Source organism: Mesoplodon densirostris, chromosome 1 (genome assembly GCF_025265405.1).
Source record: "Mesoplodon densirostris isolate mMesDen1 chromosome 1, mMesDen1 primary haplotype, whole genome shotgun sequence".
NCBI classification, from domain to species: domain Eukaryota; kingdom Metazoa; phylum Chordata; class Mammalia; order Artiodactyla; family Ziphiidae; genus Mesoplodon; species Mesoplodon densirostris.
The window spans coordinates 88,045,759-88,069,656 of record NC_082661.1 but is presented as its reverse complement, the minus strand read 5'-3'; the positions used below and the strand labels follow the sequence as shown (position 1 = coordinate 88,069,656).

General features: G+C 34.3%; 1 protein-coding gene across 2 annotated transcripts in view; it reads right to left on the bottom strand.

Moving 5' to 3' along the window:
• Positions 1–23,898, bottom strand: part of ADAD1 (adenosine deaminase domain containing 1) — a 46,284-nt gene that overhangs the window by 6,813 nt on the left and 15,573 nt on the right. Inside the window, exons 6-10 of one of the 2 annotated variants that reach the window (XM_060088915.1) lie at positions 19,568–19,691; positions 17,601–17,771; positions 16,179–16,408; positions 7,778–8,015; positions 3,481–3,613 (exon numbers count right to left, since the gene is read on the bottom strand). In XM_060088915.1, coding sequence (XP_059944898.1) covers positions 3,481–3,613; positions 7,778–8,015; positions 16,179–16,408; positions 17,601–17,771; positions 19,568–19,691 — 896 coding nt within the window. The remainder of the gene's footprint in view (positions 1–3,480; positions 3,614–7,777; positions 8,016–16,178; positions 16,409–17,600; positions 17,772–19,567; positions 19,692–23,898) is intronic. The other variant, XM_060088924.1, reaches the window with a different exon arrangement.

Here is a 23,898-nt window from a genome sequence, read left to right as displayed (position 1 = left end):
GTGACAGCTGTCATATCATTGTGCATTTAAAAAAAGACTTATCAAAATCGGTGAATTTTTGTGTAGCCATTTTAATGGAAGAAAAAAAGCAACATTTTCAGCATATTATGCTTTATTATTTCAAGAAAGGTAAAACACAGCCTAAATGCACAAAAAGATTTGTGCAGTGTACGGAGAAGGTACTGTGACTGATCAAACGTGTCAAAAGTGGTTTCTGAAGTGTGGTGCTGGAGATTTCTTGCTGGAGGATGCTCCATGGTCAGGTAGTCCAGTTGCAGTTGACAGCGACCAAATCAAGACATTAAGTGAGAACAATCAAAGTTATACCATGCGGGAGATAGCCAACATACTCAAAATATCCAAATCAAGTGCTGAAAATCATTTGCACCAGCTTGGTTATGTTAATCACTTTGATATTTGGGTTCCACATAAGTTAAGCAAAAGAAAACCTTCTTGACTGTATTTCCACATGCGATTCTCTATTTAAATGTAATGAAAACATTCCATTTTTAAAACAAATTGTGACGGGCGATGAAAAGTGGATACTGTACAATAATGTGGAATGGAAGAGATCGTGGGGCAAGTGAAATGAACCACCACCAACCACACCAAACGCTGGTCTTCATCCAAAGAAGTTGATGTTGTGTATATGCTGGGATTGGAAGGGAGTCCTCCATTATGAGCTCCTTTCAGAAAACCAAACAATTAATCCCAACAAGTACTGCTCCCAATTAGACCAACTGAAAGCGGCACTAGATGAAAAGCATCCAGAATTAGGCAACAGAAAATGCATAATCTTCCATCAGGATAACGCAAGACAGCATGTTTCTTTGATGACCAGGCAAAAGTTGTTACACCTTGGCTGGGAGGTTCTGATTCATCTGCTATATTTACCAGACATTGTACCTTTGGATTTCCATTTATTTCGCTCTTTATAAAATTCTCTTAATGGAAAAAATTTCAATTCCCTGGAAGACTGTAAAAGGTACACAGAGCAGTTCTTTACTTGAAAAGAAAAAGTTTTGGGAAGATGGAATTATGAAGTTGCCTGAAAAATGGCAGAATGTAGTGGAACAAAAGGGTAATAAATACGTTGTTCAATAACGTTCTTGGTGAAAATGAAAAATGTGACTTTTATTTTTACTTAAAAAACGGAGGCAACCCAACATAAGTTGGTACACTTAATACTGTTCCACAAATCTTTGAAGTTCTGTTCATTTTTCTTTAACCTGTTTCATTCTGTCCATTAAAATAATTTCTTTTGATCTATCTTCAAAGTCCACTGATATTTTTTCTGCAATCTCAAATGTACTGTTGAACCCATCTAGAGAATTATATTCATTTCAGTTATTATATGTTGTTTCAATCCTAGGATATTCATTTGGGGTTTTTCTTTTTTGTAGTTTCTATTTCTCTACCGAGATTACCTATTTACTGAAACATTGTTGTATTTTCCTTTAATTACTTGAACATATTTATAATAGCTGCTTTGAAGCCTTTGCTATATTCAACATTGGGATCCACTCAGAACTAGTTTCTATTGAATGTTATTTTTCCTGAGTATAGGTTTTACTTTCCTGTTTTTTACATATCCCATAATTTTTGGTTGAAACAGACTTTTAGATAATATATTGTAGCAACTCTGGATTCTGTTTTTTTGTTTTTTTTTTAAGTTTGCTGCAATTGTGAGATCTGTTTTCCCCATGGTGTGTACTGTCTCTTTCCAATTTTGTTATGTTTTAGCCTGGCTTCCTAGGGGTTACCCTGTATCTGCAAAGCTTAGTGATAAACAAATAGCTTAGTGATAAGGAAAAGATTTCAGCAGACATTATGCTCAAACACCTTAAACCTAAAAGGCTTCCACCTTTTTCGGATCAATTCATTCGGGGAGGGGTGGGTGGTACAGTGTATTTAATGTTGCAGGCAGTTCTATTTCACACTTTCACTCTTTACTGGGTTCTCTTGAGTCTCCATTGCACATGAGTGTAATTTCTCAGTCAGCCAAGGATATATAGAGAATTTCTTTCAACCCTTCCATGGCTCTTTCACTTCCAAGATCTACCTGTTAAGTTACTAACTGGTATACCACTTTCCCCAAGGACTGCATGCAACCTTGGGCCGGCGAAGTTACTGATTTTCTCCATTTTTTTCCTCTACCAGGTTTGGCACATTTAGTTGAAAAAGTCACAAATTTTCACCCTCTGCCACAAATCAAGTTCATCCCCTCTAGCAGAAAATCTACTACTTTTGGTGGCATTCTCAATCTGATAAAACTACAGTTCTTGCCGTTCAAACTAGCAGAGAGGAAGGAGAGAGAACAGCAACAGCTTTGGGCAATGGTGCCACAAATTCCTGCTGTTCTTACCCAAAGTTCTAAAAGTTTTACAAGAATATACACTTCTCAGTGTGTTTTTTGCCTTTAGTTAATTTCCAGAGTTGTAAAAAGGGTTTTTTACCCCTGATAATTTTGTCCAGTTTTATATTTTTTCCAGAGATGACTTGCAACCTCTTTATGCCAAACCGGAAATTGTCTAGGTAAGCTTTTATACTTAAAAATGTTTATATATACAAACAAACCTATAGTTAATATTAATTGCTTTACAGGATGGAATTATACAGTTTGAGTATTAAGATATTGGTGAAATTAAGAGACTTTCACATAATACTATATTATTACTGAAACTGAAATTAGGTTATCAAAAACAATTTGTATTTAATAATTTGATAACATGGATATATCATATTATGAAATGGCTCGGGTCATAGTATGTTGAATGAAAAAATCAGATTAACAAGCATATATAATATAAGCTTAATATTTTAAAATATATGCATACACAAAAATATAAATACATGACAAGAAACTGAAATAACATGCTTACATTACAAGATTAGAGTATTATATTTGAGTAGTAGGTGGATTTATAAGTAATATTTCCCTTCTGTACTTAAAAAGAAAATTCCAAATTCTCTACTCAAACATGAATTATGTTTGTAATACTAAAAAAAGAATATATATTTTTAAAGATAGAAAAAGGCTATCTACATCACTTAAGCCCAAATCACAAACTCAAATTAAAGGTGTTTCACAATTTTAAGATAGGCAAATTAATTTGTATGAATATGCTAATATATCATTTTAGAATACTTAAATACTATAGTTAACATAGCTAATATCATATACATAAGAAATTTTATTACCATTTTGTTCCTCTGGGTACGACAGTAGGTTTTGATCAATATTGTCTAAGTAGGTACACACCATACTGAGGTAGCTACTTTCAGGGGCAACAGTTATTTACATATCCAATTTCCAGCATGTTCACTTAAAAATTAATTTTACCACTACATGGCAATCTCTTATTTTCAGGAACTATTTACCCAACTTTTGCTATGTATCATCATCATTATAAAGTTACCACATTATTATTGTCTTAAATTTTTATTTCAGTAATTAGCTTCATTCCTTTTAAGACTTACCTTAGCTGCATGATATGTACTGGCTACCAGTAAATATTCTTTATTAGCTTCATTGGCAAGCAGCTTAAATCGACTTAACATCGCAGCCTTACAAAGCCGACTTGCCATTGACACACCACTTTTAAATGGGGAACTGAAGTAGAAAAGAATGAAACATTCACTAATCATTATTCAGTATTTATGTTGGCACTTGTAAGGATTAAAATCAACACAGAATCTACAAGTATTTATCTCAATTATGTGCAGTGCATACAGTGAAATTTTTTTACATAAAATTATTCTGAATATTAAACTTTCTGAAGCTAATTTCTTTTATGAAGTTATAGTTTAAGTTATCAGAGTATTGCATTAAAAATTAAAGCAGAAGATGGATATTTGGAACATTTCTTTTGTTTGAAGCAAAATTAATCTATGGTGATCCAAATTAAAACAGTGGTTCTACCAAGGATTGACTAGAAGAGGGCAAAGAAGTATTTTCTGAAATGAAGAAAATGTCCTGTATTCTGACTAGGGTAATGGTTACACAGGCATATATATATATATATATATACACATATATATATATATATATATATATATATATATATATATATATGAACTCATGAAATTGTACATTTCACTCTTTGTAAATTTTGACTCACTAAAAAAGTAAATTATACACACTCACCTCACCACCCTCCATATATATATGTGTGTGTATGCACATACAGATATGTATTTTTCTATGTTTCTAATAGAAGTGGGTCCACAGATCATGGGCTTTCTTGCTATTGTAACTCTTTCCCTTCATTATATATTCTCATTAGTTGTTCTCCTGATAGATTACAAAAATTGCCAAAATCCTTTATTCCTCCCTGTCTCCATGCTCTTTACGATGTAACTTTTCAGATTCTCCCATCACTAACTATGGTTGATTGCTCCTCCCCATGAATTTGGGCTGGACTTGTGACTTGTTTTGGTGCATAAAATAGACTATGTGCCAGTTCCAAGCCTGGGCCTCAAGAGGCTTTGTGTTCTCATTCTCTCGGGACCCCTTCCTCTGCCATGTGAGCCTCCTAAGACTGGTCTACTAGAAGGTGAGAGAACACATGGACCAGAGCCCAGAGGTCCCTCTAAGATCAGCCAAGATGCCCTACAGCTGACCTAGAGTGGACCCCAGACACATGGGAGGGCCTGACCAAATCTAGCTCAGTTGACCTAAGGACTTGAACAGCAATAAATGGTTGTTGTTTTAAGCCACTAAGTTTTGAGATAGTTTATATGCAGTAATAGTTAACATACATGCCTATTAATGAAATGTACTAATCTCTATATATTAATTTTCCACCATCATACCTTTTTTTGGTGGTGGTTTTTTAGACGATTCTCTTGGGCTTTTCAGGTATAAAATGATACCATATACAAAGAGTTGTAATTTTACCTCCTCCTTTCCAATATTTTATATCTCTCATTTCTTTCTTTTGTTCAAATGCATTAAGTAACATGTTAAATAACAGCAATAACAGTAAACAATCATGTCTTGTTTCAGATGTTAGTAGAAATGACTCTGAGATTTCATCATTAATCATGATGGCACTTTTGGACTAATAAAGATATATTTTACCCTTAACAAAAATATCTATTCCTCTTTTATTGAGTATCTTTATCTAGAATAGTTGTAGAGCTGTATTACATGCCTTCTTAGAATTTATGAAAATGAATATATGGTGTTTTTCCCTAGATCAATCAATATGACAAATTATATTAATACGAGTTTCTAATTTGGTATTATTTTTATTATGTTATTCTCACATTTCTAGAAAAAATGCCACTTGGTATTATTGTATAAAATATATTATTTTAAGGTTCTGCTTCCTAATATTTTATTTAGCAATTTTGCTTAGATATAAAAGTGAGCTTGGTCTGTTAACATTTGTAGTAGCGGGACAGCAATCTTCTATTAGGTTTAAGTATCAATGATACACTTGCTTCATAAAAGTATTTGAATGTTTTCTATCTTTTTAGATAGCACTGGAAGTTCCTGCTATTTAAAGATGTATAAAATTAATCCGAACCACCTCAGAATGGTGTTTTCTTTGAAAAAGAGGTAGGGCACCTTCTTGGTAACTTTCTCAAGAAAATAATGTTAGATTTTTTCCCTCTTCTGTACCAATTTTAGAAAAATTTTTTCCTAGAAATATATGCATTGCACCCAGATTTTCAAATATATTTGCATGGTAGGGCAAAGAAGTTTCTTATGACTTCTTTTAACTTTCTCTGTAATTACTCCTTTATCATTAGTATATATGAGATTAACTACTGATATTTTTTCACAGAATCAGTTTTTTATGATCATTTCTAACTTCTTCAGTTCTCTAGATCTTTAATTTACATTTCTAGTTTTATGAACTTCTTCATTCTGTTTATTTTCATTGTTTGTTGCTATAAGCATCTAAAGAATTGGCTTTTCCATTCACTTTGCTTTAGCTGTATATCCTACAAGTTCTGAAATGTAATGCACTAAATATCCTTGTTTTCTAAATATTCTAAATATTCTGTATTCTAAATATTCTGTGGTTTCATTTTATATTTCCTCTTTGAGCCAAAAGTTGGAGAACTTCTTTTTCCCAATGAAAGTGGTTTCTAAATATTCTGATTTTGTTATTTACAGTATGATTGCATCACAAACAGAGAACACTGTCTACATCACTTTTACTTCTTAGAATTTCAGATTTTCTTTGTGGCCTAACATATGATCAATTTTTGTTAATGTTCTGCAGGTTCTTGAAAAGCAGGTATATTTTATATTTTATGGTACAGAGTTTTAAAGAAATTAATCAAATCTACCTTATTGTTATTTAAGACTTATATTCTTGCTTATTGTTTTGTTTACTCAATCTACTATGAACTGAAAGAGGTGAATTATTGCCTCAACTAATAGTGTATTTCTATTTATCCTTTTATTTTCTGTAATTTCTGCTTTATGAAGGTTGATACCATGTTATTTGTTGCAGTTACTCAGAACTGTTCTTCTTCGTGGATTATACTGCTAAAGTGTTCTTTGCCTTATGTAATGCTTTGGGGATGAATAATCAGATCATATCTGCTTTCTTTGCAATCACCTGGCAAGCACTTAGCCATAATAAATGAGTTAAGCTCATTTTATATTAATTTCATCTTTGTTATACTATTATTTTATGTTTTCAGTAAACAGTTTTTTTATTATATTTTTTTGGCCTTGACATGCGGCATATGGGGTATATTAGTTCCCTGACCAGGGATCAAACCCATGCCTCCCACACTGGAAGCATGGAGTCTTAACCACTGGAGCACCAGGGAAGTCCCTCAGTAAACAGTTTTTTAATGTCTTCCACAGAAGACCTGTTTTGTTTGTATGTGTGTAGTCTGTTATTAATAGAAATACATTTCTTTATGCTGACTCAATGCATAAGTAGTATAATTCATCCTAGTTGAAATAAGCAATAGTATGCTTGACTGAGTTCATACCAAGAAACATTTGTATGTGATCTTAATTTAAATCTGTCTTTCACAAAGAAAGCAAATTTAGGCACTTAAACTTTTAACATTATTCATTACCACATTATAAATGTATTTTCACACTAAAAGGAGGATTTTAGTTTTACTTGATAATCAATGACAGGGATATTACAAAGAAATGTCTAAAAGGCATAATATATTATGGCTAAGAACAAAGGCTTTGGAAATAAAATGCCCAGATCAGAATCCTAGTTGTGTCACTTAATAGTTGGGTGACTTTAAGCAAGATATTTAAACTAGCTTGAATCTCAGTTTCTTTACCTGTAAAATAAACAGTATCACCTAACCCACAGGGTTTTTATAAGAAAGCAGTATAACATAGTACAATAGTTCTCACACTCAAGTGTACATAAATAATATTTGGGAAAGTTGTCAAAAATACAGATTCCGGAGACCTAAATCCAGACATTCAGATTCAGTAGGAAAAACTGAATTTTTAAAACAAATACATTATACAATTCTAATGCTAATGATCACTAGAGAAACAAAGGATCTGGAGACTGATTTTGAATGCTGGCTCTACCATTTACTTTGCAACTTTGGTAAATTATATAACTTCTCCAGGCCTGTGTTCTCATCAGGAAAAAAAAAGTTTTTTAATTAGTACAATGCCTGCAACATAGTCACACTTGATAACTATTATTATTATTAATCACAATTCAAAAAATTGTATTCAAAAAACAAGGTAGTTTTTAAAAATCGTATTAAAATGTATTGTTTTGCTTAATATGTGATTTTTGAAGAAATTAGTGACGCTAACCTTTCGGTGATCTTCCCAGTTAGGCCATCCACAATCTCCAAAGAAATGTCCCCTTGTGCCCAATTCAGACTCAGGAAATTATATTCCAAGTTTGTTTGAAATGGATATGCAGAAGGTACTAAACTAATATGAGGACTGTTGACCAAGTAAAACATTGGAAGTTTTGAAGTGAGTGCATCATCAACACGTTGCTTTATAGCAATTTCTAAGCCTCTAGTATCACTGCAATTCCCATCACCTAGAAAGCAAAAACAAAGTAAATACTCAGAAGTTCAATATGAAAAGACTATACTGAAAAAAAGGATATAAATAAAAGTTTAATTGTAAATAGTTCACTTCTTTATCCTGTATCTTGCAACCTTCTCTTTCCTACTTCTACTCTCTTAGTAGCTACTTCTATACTCTTTACCAGAATCAAGACAAGGTAATAACAGTCAGAATTTCCATTCAAAAAAGAATCTTCTACAGAAAATAATGAATTGACATTCCAGTGAGTAAAAGCAAAAAGCCAGACCTGACCAGAAACAAATCAGTACTTTTACAGGGTTCTGCCAGAGAGAACTGGCTTATTGTCTTGATTTCTAAGATTACAGCATGAAAACAGCACATAATGTAGCAGATATATGTAGCTGAGAAATAGTTGGTTAAAGTATGTTATTTTTCCACATCTGAGAGCCACAGATTGCAACTGTTCCAGTACCACATGGTTTAGTTTCATAACATGAAGTAATTTAAAGAATGACCATTTCTGATTATAACTGTGGCCAATGCCAAAAGCTTTGGGTTCTCAGTTAAAATTACTGTTGAAGAAGAGAGCTCAAAAAGATGATTAGTATAAGAAAATGGGCTGCATCAAACTTAAAATAGAAGTTAGGAAACAGTCATTCCTATTTAAAAATTAATAATTCCAAAGCAGATCTCTTTCCTCCTTAGAGGGTCTGAAGTTCTCACAACAAGAGAATCTTTATACACCACTAGACATATTTCACAGATAAAGTTTTGTTTTCACATCACTGGAACTGTTGAGATGGCTACTGGGCTTACACTCACTACGATTATTTGGGAACTAGAAAATGATGTAAAAAGAACATGAGTTGCTTCTGACACTCTTTTTCTAAGCACTCCTTTCAATGTTCCAAATCAAGAGATACTGACTAATGCAGGCTAGATAAGTTAAAGATATACTGAGACATAGGAAAAAAGTTAAGAAGAAATAAGGTCTGTGGAATAGTCATTGTATCTATAATGAACAGAAAACATGGATTAAAAAAAATGTTACGTATTACACACTGTACCGCAGACTAAATGTGTCCCCACAAAATTCATATACTGAAACCTGATCCCCAATGTGATGGTATTTGGAGGTGAGGCCTTTGCAAGGTGATTAAGTTATGAGGGTCAGAGCTCTCATGAATGGAATTGGTGCCCTTATGATAAAAGAGCCCCTAACCCCTCCCACCATAGGACATACTAAGAAGACAGTTATCTATGAAGCAGAAGGCAGGTCCTCAGCAGACAATGAATCTCTCAGCCCTTTGATCTTGGACTTCCCAGCCCCCAGAACTGTGAGAAATAAATGTTTATTGTTTAATCCACCCAGTCTATGGTATTTTTTTGTCTTTTGGTAGCAGCCCAAACAGACTAAGACATACTGTAATAAGATAATGACATTGGTTGTGCCTAAAACAGCAAGATAACATTTGGAAAAAGAAAAATAAAAACCTACCAGTAACCCCATGTTAAGATTCTCTAAACATCAAGTTGTTTCACCTAGATGTTTTAACGTGGTGGTATAAAATTTAATAGAAAAAAAATCAAGTATATTAATATTTTATTAGAAATTTTACTTTCTCCATTTATATATGTATGCTTTAATTATTAGCTATATCTGAGGTATGATTTTAATTATATCTTGAGGCTAAATCTTGTTCCCGGGAAAATATATCTCTAAAATTATATCACATAATTTCGATTTGATTCATCTAAAATGATTTGAAATAATAACATAAAACTCAAAGATTAAAGGCAAAGATTAAATCTTAGCAAAGACTATAGCAAACCTGACCTGAGAACTTTTCTGCATGAAAAGGTCTCAGATGGGATTGATATATATACACTAAATATGTATAAAATGGATAACTAATAAGAACCTGCTGTATAAAAAAATAAATAAAATTAAATTTAAAAAAAAGAAAAGTTCTCAGGACCTTAGTCTACCATAAGTTAATATAAGTGAACAGAAACAGCTGCTGAAACAGGTAATGAAGGCATACTTCAATTTATTGCACTTTGCTATATTGCACTTTGCAGATATTATGATTTTTACAAATTGAAGGTTTCTGGCAACCCTGTGCTGTCAGATGATGTTTAGCCTTTTTCAGAAATAAAGTACTTTTAAATTAAGGTAAGTACGTTGCTTTGTTTTAGACATAACGCTATTGCACACTTAACAGACTATAGTATTGTGTAAACATAACTTTTATGTGCACTGGGAAACCAAAAACTTCGTGTGACTCACTTTATTGTGATATTCACTTTATTGTGGTGGTCTGGAACTGAACCCACAGTATCTTTGAGGTGTGCCCATACAAACTGAAGCTTCATTAATAAAAATACAGTGTCTAAGTCAAAGAATTCAGCATTATTATAGAACTATGCACTGCTCATATCATATCTGAAACATCACATTTAGTCTGAGGCATTACATTTTAATACCATCACCCACAAATTACAGAACATCTGCAGAAAACAAATCATGTTCCTGTGAAACACAAATGATGTCTAGATAGGAGAAGACATGAAGGCAGAAGCATCTTATCTTTGTATTCTTAATTCTCATTCTATATTTTATGTGAATGGTGCCCCTGAGAGTTATGTAACAGTGCACAGCACCTAGCATATAGTAGGTGGCTCAATAAACACCTGATGAAAAAGGAACATAAAAGATTATATTATCAGACAGCAGTAATCATCAATTCTGATTACACATTAGAATCAGTAAGGATGGGGATGTTAATACCAATGCCATTCCCATATTATTTTAAAAGCTATCTAGGTGAACCTGAAGTGCAACAAGAGTAAAGAATAATAGTTAAAATTTATTTTTCAAGTGTTCCAGGCAGCAGAATTAGTATTAAGAAGAAAAATAAAAGCATTTTAAAAAATAAAACATGCTGACTCAAAGCATTTATCCATGAAACATTTACTGACCTCCTGGTTCAAACCAGACCAAGATGAGTGTCACAAAGCACCTGCCTTTCAAGAGTGTCAAGTTTAGCAGACACAGTAGTGCGATTCTAGTCACTGGCTAGGCTCAGACAAAGCTGTCAAAGCTCAATTTAATACAAAAGGCAGAAGCATGAGAAGTTATGAAAACTGAGTATGAGTCCAGGATCTGCCAGTAGGCAAACTGAATGATTTTGGGCACGTATTTTATTAACATTCTAAACCTCCTATTACTGACCTGAAAACAAAGAAAAGAAAGAAATGAACAACAGAATCTCTAAGGTTATCACATGCTTCTTGAAAGTTCATGAACTATGTTGAAAATAGATTCTTTCACTAAGAGGGAATCAGAATTTAGTATTCCCTATAATGGAATTGTACAATTCAAATAAGCATATTGAAAAGGACTCCGGAATGGAAACACCTCTGGATAAACATTCTTGAGGTATTTATTCAGATAACTTTATCTTAACAGGATAACAAATTTGCAAATACACCTTAAAGGCTTGAAAACGAATATAAATCCAGCTCTTTTAATAACTAAGCAAAATGAATTTTTTTTCCAGATTACTCTGGATTATTTTCTATACAAATAATAGTGCCTTTTTATAGTGCAAGCTTAAGATTTTTTTCTTAAAAAAGAAAGACTATCATCATAAAATGACAAAATGAATTATCTGAGAACATCTACAGTATAAAATTAGTTTCCAAAAACTTTTTGAAAAGTTAAATGAAGTCTTATAATAATCTCTCCATTTTTAATTCATCTATTAAAATAACTTAAGTTTTCAAGCATCAAAATAAAGAACTGCAAAAGATTTCATAAGACAAGAGAAAAGGGGACAAGGTCATTATCATCAAATAATTAGATTTACTCTGTATTGTCATTTAGTTCAGAATTAAAGGGAAACAAATTTCAATTCTAAAGAGTAATTTTAAAAAACAGTTGGAGGGGGCTTCCCTGGTGGTGCAGTGGTTGAGAGTCTGCCTGCTGATGCAGGGGACACGGGTTCGTGCCCCGGTCCGGGAAGATCCCACATGCCGCGGAGTGGCTGGGCCCGTGAGCCATGGCCGCTGAGGCTGTGCGTCTGGAGCCTGTGCTCTGCATCGGGAGAGGCCACAACAGTGAGAGGCCCACGTACCGCAAAAAAGGAAAAAAAATAATAAAAATAAAAAATAAAAATAAAAATAAAAAACAGTTGGAGGTATCAATTAATGGAATAGATTGTCTTTAAATCTTATACTCCACATTACTGGATCCTTTTAAGGTAGGGTTAGATGATCCTCTATCAGAAATGGCATAAAAAGAGTTTGTGAAGACATACAGATGGCCAAGAGGCACATGAAAAGATGTTCAACATCGCTAATTATTAGAGAAATGCAAATCAAAACTACAATGAGATATCACCTCACACCAGTCAAAATGGATATCATAAAAAAGTCCACAAACAATAAATGCTGGAGAGGGTGTGGAGAGAAGGGAACCCTCCTACACTGTTGGTGGGAATGTAAATTGGTACAGCCACTATGGACAACAGTAGGGAAGTTCTTTAAAAAACTAAAAATAGGGACTTCCCTAGTGGTCCAGTGGCTAAGATTCTGCGCTCCCAATGCAGGGGGCCCAGGTTTGATCCCTGGTCAGGGAACTAGATCCCGCGTGCTGCAACTAAGACCCGACACAGCTAAATAAATAAATAAATATTTTTAAAAAACTAAACTAAACTAAAAATAGAGCTACCATATGATCCGCAATCCCACTCCTGGGCATATATCTGGAGAAGAACATGGTCCGAAAGGATACATGCACCCCAATGTTCACTGCAGCACGGTTTACAATAACCAAGACATGGAAGCAACCTAAATGTCCATCAACAGAGGAATGGAAAAAGAAGATGTGGTACATACATACAATGGAATATTACTCAGCCATTAAAAAGAATGAAATAATGCCATTTGCAGCAACATGGACAGACCTAGAGATTGTCATACTGAGTGAAGTAAGTTTGACAGAGAAAGAGAAATATTGCATTATATCACTTACATGCGAAATCTGAAAAGGAATGATACAAATGAACTTATTTACAAAACAGAAACAGACTCACAGACTTAGAGACAAACTTATGATTACCAGGGGGGAAGGGTGGGGGAAAGGAATAGTTAGGGAGTTTGGGATTGACATGTACACACTGCAGTATTTAAAGTGGATAACTGACAAGGACCTACTGTATAGCAAAGGGGACTCTGCTCAATATTATGTAACAACATAAACGGTAAAATGTGTAACTGAATCACTTTGCTGTACAATGGAAACTATCACAACATTGTTAATCAACTATACTCCAATGTGAAATAAAAAGAGTTTGTATAATAAGTGAGAAGCTGTACTACATGACTAGTTCAATAAACTCTTAAGATTCTTTTAGCTGTACATATCACACTTTTAAGTATACAGACACTCTGAGTATTTCTCAAAGTGAGCCATTCAAATCATCTGTATCAGAGTCACATGGTGGTGCTCTTTTAAAACATATATTCCTGGGGCTATCCCCCAGACATACAGTAGAGATCTTAAGAGGCTGAGAAATCTGCATTTTAAACAAACATTAAAATCTGTTTAGGGCTTCCCTGGTGGCGCAGTGGTTGAGAGTCCGCCTGCCGATGCAGGGGACACGGGTTCGTGCCCCAGTCCGGGAGGATCCCACATGCCGTGGAGCGGCTGGGCCCGTGAGCCATGGCCGCTGGGCCTGCACGTCTGGAGCCTGTGCTCCACAACGGGAGAGGCCACAACAGTGAGAGGCCCGCGTACCGCAAAAAAAAAAAAAAAATCTGTTTAGGTTATGCCAGACAGAACACCAATTAATTAACTTTAGATATGTTCCATAAAGATGCAAAGAACAAGATCAGAAGCAATTTTACCAAGTTTTATAGTATTTTTATTGCTACCTGGTATTCCTACTGCTACGTGCAAGATGACAGGCAAAATGATGAGATCTAATTTTTAAGCCCCTGTCCAAACCACTAAATACTAAATAATTCTAAAAGAATCTAAGATTCTACCCTTTAAGAAACTAAATATAGTATGGAGTTATGTCATACAAAAGGCAAACTGTAAAATATCTTTCTTCACAAAAGTCAAAGAAAGCCTTGCATGCCAAACTTGTGACTCTAGAGAATGCATAGACATTTATCACACATTTTGTAGACATTTATCAAGAACAAAAATTGCCTTTCCTAACGAAGATTGAGAAAAGTTTGAAATGTTTGAGAGAGTATCTGAATTGACTAAAAGAAAACATCATAAAGCATAATTTTGGTATCCAAGTTAAATCTAAGAAATAAATCATCTACAAGAATAAATATTTGGAAAAAGAGTTAGAAATAACCACTTTTTACGGTGTGAGCAAACAGGCACTCTCAAATATTGCTAGTGAGAATATGATTTGGAGGGTAACTTGGTAATAGTTTTCAAAATTGCAAATGCATACCTCTTTGACCTGCAACTCTACTTCTAGGAATTCATTTTATATAGATATATTTTACATGTGTCAATAACAAATGTAATAAGGTCATGATTCATGATAGCATTTGGTAGCTGCAAAAGATTAAAAACAATCTAAAGTTCCATCAACCCACAACTGGCTAAATAAATTATAATACATTTGTATAAAGAAATACCATACAGAGAGTTATGAATTATAATAATGAAAAATTCTTCATATACTCATATGGAAAAATTTCCAAGACACTTTGTTAAATGAAAAGAGCAAGGTGCAGAAAAGTATGAATTGTATGATCCCACTGGTGTAAAATACAAAAAAAGTATGCATATACTTTTATAAGCATAAACTATCTTTGGAAAGAAAAACAAACTAGTAACAATGGATGCCACAGAGGTAAAATGGGTTCAGAGGGCCCTAGGAGAGAAGGAAGACTTCACTGAATACCCTTTTGAATCTTTTGAATTGTGAACCAAGTAATAGGTTTCCTAAACAAAGAAAATAAGCTTAATATTAGAAAAATAAATAATTACTATTTCCTTTTTATCATTTATTAAAGCCAAACCAAACAAAAATGGCAAGAAAATAAAATATTTTGTATATACATAGAACTGAAAAAAATACTGTCTATAGGAGAAATTCCTAAAGAAATGGGTATAAAATATATAGAACAACAACAACAAAAAACCCCACAAGAATAAAAGAAACAGCACTTTCTAAAAGTAAAACTAGGGCCTCCCTGGTGGCGCAGTGGTTAAGAGTCCGCCTGCCGATGCAGGGGATACGGGTTCGTGCCCCGGTCTGGGAGGATCCCATATGCCGCGGAGCGGCTGGGCCTGTGCATCCGGAGCCTGTGCTCCGCAACGGGAGAGGCCACAACAGTGAGAGGCCCGCATACCACAAAAAGAAAAAAAAAAAAAAAAAAAAGTAAAACTACTTCTCATGCGAGGATCCAAAGCTTGCATATGGGCCATCATTACCAAAAATTAGCAGTAAACAAAGAACAGCCAAGCAATGGTAGTATTTAAATTGTTTCCCAAGGGTAACTGAAGCTTTGAAACTCTTAGGGCTTTATGAAAACTATAGAATTGAGTGCCCAAAATGTCTGTCAACGGGATAATATCTGGAAAACCATTCAAATATAAATACAGCATTCTATAATAGCCCCTACCAAAGAAATAAATAAATTACTAGTTCACATTATTTGTGTTCTAGTTACTTCCAACTCACTTCACAAATCAAAAGGATCCAAATCATAACCAAATGTATAAAAAAAGCATAAAAGTAAGAAAGAACCAAAATGGGCATTTAATATTTTTTATTTCAGGAATAACTAAATATAAGCTTTTAAATTTGATAAGTTCAAAGAAGCATCTTCTTCCAAAAGAAAGGGAAAAATTGAATACTGTACAAACAAAAGTATACATTCAAGACAGAATATATGTAATTGCCTAACATAAAATATTGATTCTTATTAGCCTCCTGATAAGATGGCAAAAGTCATATTATACTAAATGTGATGACCAGTTATCATGAAATGAAAACCTCAACAAAACAGTGGATCTGAATTTTACCTTAAGTAAAGCTTCATGCATGCAAATTCTGATTTTACACTGGTAAATAAAATATAGTGAAATGACTTAGTGAAAGAGGCCAAGAGGTACTGTATTCCGACTCACCAACAAGTATAGTGCTGATATAAACTGGATGTATAAACTGACTCAGCAATGCTCCCTGTACACCAAGCACTCCCCATCTCATCAGTTTGTCACTTGAGGCCATGCTGCTTATTCTATTAACAACAGCTGCAGGGCAATAGACAGTCAGATGAATTTTGCCTTCAACAACCACATGGAGACTCAGCTCTTCATTGGCTTCAAATGCAGACACAGAACATGGATTACGATGCCTAGAGAAAGAAAAGAAAGTTTCTTCCTTTAAAAACCAAAGCCCCGAGCTGATCTCCCTGTGCTATGCGGCCACCTAGAGGGGTGGGATAGGGAGGGTGGGAGGGAGGGAGAGGCAAGAGGGAAGAGGTATGGGGACATATATGTATGTATAACTGATTCACTTTGTTATGAAGCAGAAACTAACACACCATTGTAAAGCAATTATACTCTAATAAAGATGTTAAAAAAACAAAAAAAAACCCCAAAGCCAACAAAGTAAAATCTGTATGTACCTAAGAACTGCTCTCAAACGTATTTAACTTGCCAGTGTACATTTAATTCCAGTAACAGAAATAGATGCAAACCCAAAGCAAGGTAGGATGGAGTGACTTCATTCCACAAAATTAAAACCAAACAGAAATTAACCATATTTAGAGCTCCAGCAAGGATAAATTTCATATTATTGCCATTCTTTATGTCCCTTAAAATCAAATGAAAACCTAATTTTTGTCCCTGCCATAGTTTGTGAGTTATTTCCTTTCTCCATATGAAAATTTTTAAACACTACAAAATTAGAGAATGAAAAAAAGAAAACTGACAATTTATATTCAAGATTCACCTCCAACAAAATATGTTAAAACAATAAAATCTAAAATTATTTTTCTTGAGGTTTCTCTCAAGAGAAACACTCACCCTTGTTTTCAAAGGTGTTACTGGAAGGCTTTTAAACAAACTATAAACCGCAGTTATCTCTAGATAGTTGGACTTGAAGTGAATTTTGTGCTTGCCTGTGTTGTTCAAACTTCATGCTAACTGATGCTACCCATTCATCAAGATAATGAAGTTTTGGCCACAGACTGACCAGAAGAATAGACTGCATTCCTTAACTCCTTTGTTAGTATGTGAAGAGTGTATAAATCCATACTTCCTAAAGTTTATGAAGTATTACAACTAGAAAGGAATAGAAGATTTTCAACAGCATCAAAAAGAGAGCGGTCAAGTACATGGAATATTTAAGTAGTAGTAATGGATCAGACTGAGTGGAGGGGAAGGAGAAAGAATTTGTGGTCTCTTGCAGCCTACAAATAACACCTCAAGGCTGGAGGGAGAATATGGATAGATATGAATTTACTTGTTCTTTTGCTGTATGGATTCAGAATGCAGGATACGGCCATCCTAGATTCCTTCAAAAACAGCTTCCATAATACTTACAATTGTGACTTAATCCGGGCTGATCCTTTAGGCAACTGGTTCATATAGAGATAAATGTTGATATTCTGCTTGAGAGTGAGTAGATTAGAAGCTGGTTCTGTACAAAATATTGATTTTTTCATCACAGCAGGATTTTTGCTGTAGAAGAGTATAAGTTGTCTATAAAAGTACCTAAAATTAATGAGATAGAACTTCATCAAGTAAGAAAATTTAAAAATGAAGTATCTTAAACATTATATTCATGTTATGAACAATGTCCCTATATGTCAAAAGTTTTGATATTGATAGGAACTTGTAAAATAATCTTAGCCTTACTTAATGAAGAATTAAGTCCCTTGATAAGTCTTCAGTTAGAGCCCAGTCTGCCCGGTGACCTGCCTTAAAGCATCATTCCTCGACTACCACTCCACTCTCATTTCACATTAAAGTACTCAACTATCACTTTCTACAAAAGACCCATTTCTCTACTGATTCATCCCTTCTTTCTTAGACAGCTCTGCTCCCAGTTTCCTAGGTGAAGTATCAATTTTCTGCTTTACTTCTATTTTCCCTTCCATGCCAAAACAGGCAGACAAACAACTGTGGTTCCTGATGCTTAGTGGTTCTGAAGACAAAAACACAAGAGCGTAGGAATAACATAACAAAGCCTGTAAGTTAAATTAAGAAGTGAAATAGATTTCCTGAAAGACAACTACTAAATCAGAGGACAAATACTCTTTTGCTTATTTAAAAAAACCATGATTTTAATCCTATCATCAGAAATATATAATAAAATATTAAGCACCAGTATAAATGACAGTGTCAAGCAAGACAAGAAATAAACACAAAAGAGGTAGTTTTAAAGGGGTCAAATAATTCACTAAGCACCAAGGGGGATGGGAGGACAATGAGTTGCATTACCTTCATGGACTTCCCAAAACCTTTCCTTTTAAGATTATAGGATTCTTTCCTTATTATTAGAGATATATACTTAAGCTTTTCAGATAAAATAGTATGTCTAAATTTGTTTTAAAATACTCCAGCAAAAAAACACCACCAACAAAAAGTGAGGGTGCATAAATTAAATAAGAACAACAGAATCCTAATAACTGGATATGCTAATAATTGGATATGATCATTGGGTATTGGTATCAGAATTCTGACAACTGAATGATGGAATTAATTATCTGATTCTCACTTTTGTTTGAAAAATTCGATTAAAAATGTTTTATAAAAAGTAAACTTAATGACTTAAGAGAACAAAAGCTGGTAAATACTGCAGGAGGTAATGCTCATTTCTCACTTTTCATGTTTTTACAGAAAAGGAATTCCAAAGAGTAACATTCTTGGTTTATTTCTCTACTATCTGCTACTTATGCCTCTTGTAAGGAGCAGAGTCACTGATAAGTTTGGAAAAAGAAACTAGGCATCCTCACTTCAGCCCCTTTCTCTCTTTCTCTCTGAGATCTGCCAGCCTAAAAAATACTTTATCGACACTCTGCTATATGGTAAACTTTGTACAGACTTCATGAGTGGAAACTCATTGATTTCTGCCTTTGGGTAAGTATGGCTAATTCAGGGGTGAACTTTACCAAGCCTACTTGGTCCAGATCTAAAGCTATAGTCTCCAATTACTTTTATCAGTAATAAAGACAGTATTTTTATCTTAAAAAAAGGTTGTATGACTCTTAAAACTGAGTTCATAAGGTCTTGATAATAGAAGCCACTAAAATTCATAGGCTAGACACTGAAATTACTATAAGGTTTCCAAAGTGACATGAAAATATCAGATGGCTTGGATAAGTAAAAGACTGCCATACCCTTGGCTCAATGATGAATAAAATTCCATTTGTAAATAAAGACATATATATATGATTGCTTTAGGCTAAGAGCATTAATATTTGATGGCATTAAATATATTTGTTAAATATTAACAGATATATTTATATATATTTAATATATTTAATTAAATATATTTTTTACCTTACCTAAGGAGAGATCTCCTTGCTGTAACAACAGCATGAGTATCGTGCAACACTCTTCCATTTGGCTGAATGCTCTGACTATAATTGTATTCACCTGTGCCTACAGCTACAACTTCGCGCTGTCCAGCTAAAAGAAAAGGTTAACAGCAGCAGGTTATTTTCACCTTCCTCTTCCCTATGTTCAACCTCCACCTCTTTCTTACCATTTTTTTCCCCATTTATACTCAACAAACTTTTATTTGAGCATCTAGTAAATGCCTGGTGTAAAAAGAGAGTAGGTTAAATGAATTAATTACACCGGTTGTTCAATGAAAAAGTCTACCTTACCATTTTAAAGTTAGTAAAATATATTTACCAAAAAGTTGGAAAAATAATTCCACAATTTCAAATAAGAGTTTGAGAGTCTTCTAGGAAGCAAAATTTAAAAAATACTTCAATAATATCACAATTTAAAAGGCAGATGTTTTATATTATACTTTGTCTACATTTCTACTACAATCAATAGAATCATTTTTTGCTGTACTCCATTTGAGATTTCTTTGAAACTCTATGCTCAGAAGATAGTTTTTTCCTTTCACCTCCTAACTATGTGGCCTTTCTATATCCTAGTCGCTAGATCATTGTTCTTTTTTCTCTAAATATTCTTCTCTGAGTACCTATCTCATGATATATTTTACCTCTGTGTTGATGATTTCAGAAAATCTCTAGTCCTCGTCTTTCAAAGTTCAGTTCCACATTTACAACTACCTAAGAAAGGACTTCCATTAATTCCACAAAAATTGTTGCAGTCCTACCAAAGGCAGTGAAATAGATGCTAGGAATAAAATGCTGATTAAGACAGGCCCTCATGAAGCTTCTAATAGGAGAGAAGAAAAAAAGACTAAAACCACAAATTGTAATAAAAGCTTTGAAGGAAACAGATACACAGCTAAGTTAAAGAATATTAGGAGGAAAGATTACCTCATGAAGACCAGTTGCAGAATCCCTCCTTATGAAACTGAAATTTAAGTTTCATTATGAGTGAGCAGCATAAGGAGTTGGGTAAAGGATTCCAGTAAGGTCCAAGAAGCTGAATTAGGGGCTCTGTTACAGTAGTCCAGGTCAGAGATAATGACTTAAGACTCAAATGATGGAGGTTAAATGAAAAAAAAAAAAGATCAGACCTGAGATAGAGTTTGAGGATATAATAAAGAGGACTTAAAGATAAATTGTAAGATGTTAGGGGAAGGGATAAATAATGGATGACCTTAGATTTTTAGCAGCTGGATGGATGCCATTTACTGAGATAAAGGAAGCTGGAGGAGTAGGATTAGATAAGTAAAAATGTTCTATTATCTCTAATGTATTGGGTTGGCCAAAAAGTTCTAGTATGGGTGTGGGGGATGGGGTGATATAAGGGAATTGTATAGTGTCAGTGTAAGTTCTGGAATGGTGATGTATGTTCTGAGTTATAATGGGCAGTAGTGTAGCCAAGAGCTCAGCTTCTTTCTCTGTAACTCAAACTGCAATGTTACAGGGAGATACTAGAGTTTGATAATGTAGGAAAAAGAGGGAATAACCAAAAGAAGAAATTCACCAAGATGTAAGAGGAAATGGCAGGGGAGCCTACCCTGTCCTCCACTGGGCTCACAGCCACCACACAGGGTCTGGTCTTATAGCCAACTGGGTCAGGGGCCAGGCCTGCCTACCCACATGCCCAGAGTAGTAGGCCCCATCACAACAGAAGGGCACACACATTCTAAATAGAGGGCACCCCTAGAGTATACAGCCCTGGTGACCAGAGAAGAATGTGTTGCTGGGCCCCATAGGATGTCTCCTACAAAAGGCTACTTCTCCAAGAGGGGGAAATGTAACTGAACTACCTAACACATAGAAATAAACACATAGAGAATTGGGCAATACGAAGAGACAGAGAATTATGTTCCAAACAAAGGAATAAGACATAACCTCACAAAAAGAACTAAATGAAGTGGAGATAAGCAATCTACTTGATTAAAGAGTTCAAGATAATGATCATAAAGATGGTCACTGAAGACAGGAGAAGAATGGATGAACACAGAGGTAGAAAATATAAAGCACCACCAAACAGAGCTAAGGAATACAATAACTAAAACAAAAAATACACTAAAAAAATCAACAGTAGATTTGCTAGTACAGAGGAACAAATCAGCGATCTGGAAGACAGAGTGGTGGAAATCACCTAAGCTAAAGAGAAAAAAAAAGAATTTAAAAAATGAGGATAGTTTAAGACACCTCTGAAACAATACCAAGCATACTAACATGTGCATTATAGGGGTCCCAGAAGGAGAAGAGAGACAGAAAGGGGCAGAGAACTTATTTGAAGAAATAGTAGCTAAAAACTTCTCTAACCTGGGGAAGAAAATAGAAATCCAGGTCCAGGAGTCACACAGTCTCAAAAAGGTGAACTGAAAGAGGTTCAAACCAAGACACATTATAATTGAAAAGGCAAATATTAAAGATAAAGGGAGAATAGCAGAAAGAGAAAGGCAACTAGTTACATACAAGGGAACTCCTATAAGACTTTTAGCTGACTTTTCAGCAGAAACTTTGCAGGCCAGAAGGGAGTGGCACAATATATTCAAAGCAATGAAAGGAAAAAAACCTACAATGAAAGGAAAAAACCTACGGTAGAGGATACTCTACCTGACCAGGTTATCATTTAGATTTGAAGGAAAGACAAAGATTTTACAAATAAGCAAAAACTAAAAGAGTCAGCACCAAAAAATCAGCTTTACAAGAAATGTTAAAGGGACTGCTCTAAACAGAAAAGATCATAATTAGAAATATGAAAATTATGAAAGGGAAAATTTCACTGGTAAAGGCAAACATACAGTAAAGTTGATAGATCAGCCACTTATAAAATTAGTAGGAAGGTTAAAAAACAAAAGCAGTAAAATCATCTACAGCCACAACAAGTAGTTAAGGGATATACATGCCAAAAAGATGTAAAATACATTAACATTTGGGGGGAGTAAAAATACAGGGTGATTAGAATGCATCTGAACTTGAGAGATCATCAACTTAAAATACTCACCCATAAATATATATATATATATATAACTATATATATATATAACTATATATATATATGTGTGTATATATATATATATATATATATATATATATATATATATATATAATTATATATGTACCTCATGGTAGACGTAAACCAAAAACCTATAATACAGATGCACACACAAAAGAGGGAAAGGAATCCAAACACAACCGCTAAAGACAGTCATCAAATCACAAGGGAAGAGAGCAAAAGAAGGGACAAAAAAGAACTATAAAAATAACCTGAAAACAAGTTAACAAAATGGTAATAAGTATATATCTATCAATAATTACTTTAAATGTAAATGAACTAAAAGCTCCAATCAAAAGACATAAAGTGTCTGTATAAGAAAACAAGATCCGGGCTTCCCCGGTGGCACAGTGGTTGAGAGTCTGCCTGCCGATGCAGGGGACATGGGTTCGTGCCCCGGTCCGGGAAGATCCTACATGCCGTGGAGCGGCTAGGCCCGTTAGCCATGGCCGCTGAGCCTGCGCGTCTGAAGCCTGTGCTCCACAACGGGAGAGGCCACAACAGTGAGAGGCCCGCGCACCGCAAAAATAAATAAATAAATAAATAAAACAAAACATAGAAGAAAACAAGATCCACACATATACTACCTACAAGAGACTCACTTCAGATCTAAAGACACACACAGATTGAAAGTGAAGGGGACAAAGGTATTCCATGCAAACAGAATGAAAAGAAAGCTGGAGTAGCAATACTTATTATCAGACAAAACAGACTTTAAAACAAAGACAGTAAAAAGACAAAAGAGAACACTACACAATGATAAAGGGATCAATCCTAAAAGTATATATAACATTTGTAAATGTAAAGCACTCAACATAGGAGTACCTAGATATATAAAGCAAATATTAATAAACGTAACAGGAGAAACTGACAATAATACAGTAATAGTAGGGGACTACACCCCACTTCCATCAATGGCCAGACCATCCAGACACAAAATCAATTAGAAAACGCCGGTTTGGGATGACACATCAGACCCGATGGAAGTTAACATATATGGAACATTTCATCCAAAATAGCAGAATACACATTCTTTTCAAGTGCACGTGGAACATTCTCCAGGACAGATCACATGCTATGCCACAAAGTAAGTCTCAATAAATTTAAGAATACTGAAATCATATAAGGCATCTTTTCCGAGCACGACGCTATGAAAGTGGAAATCAATCACAAGAAACAAAAGCACAAAAAAGCACAAACAGGTGGAGTCTAAGCCACTTGTTACTAA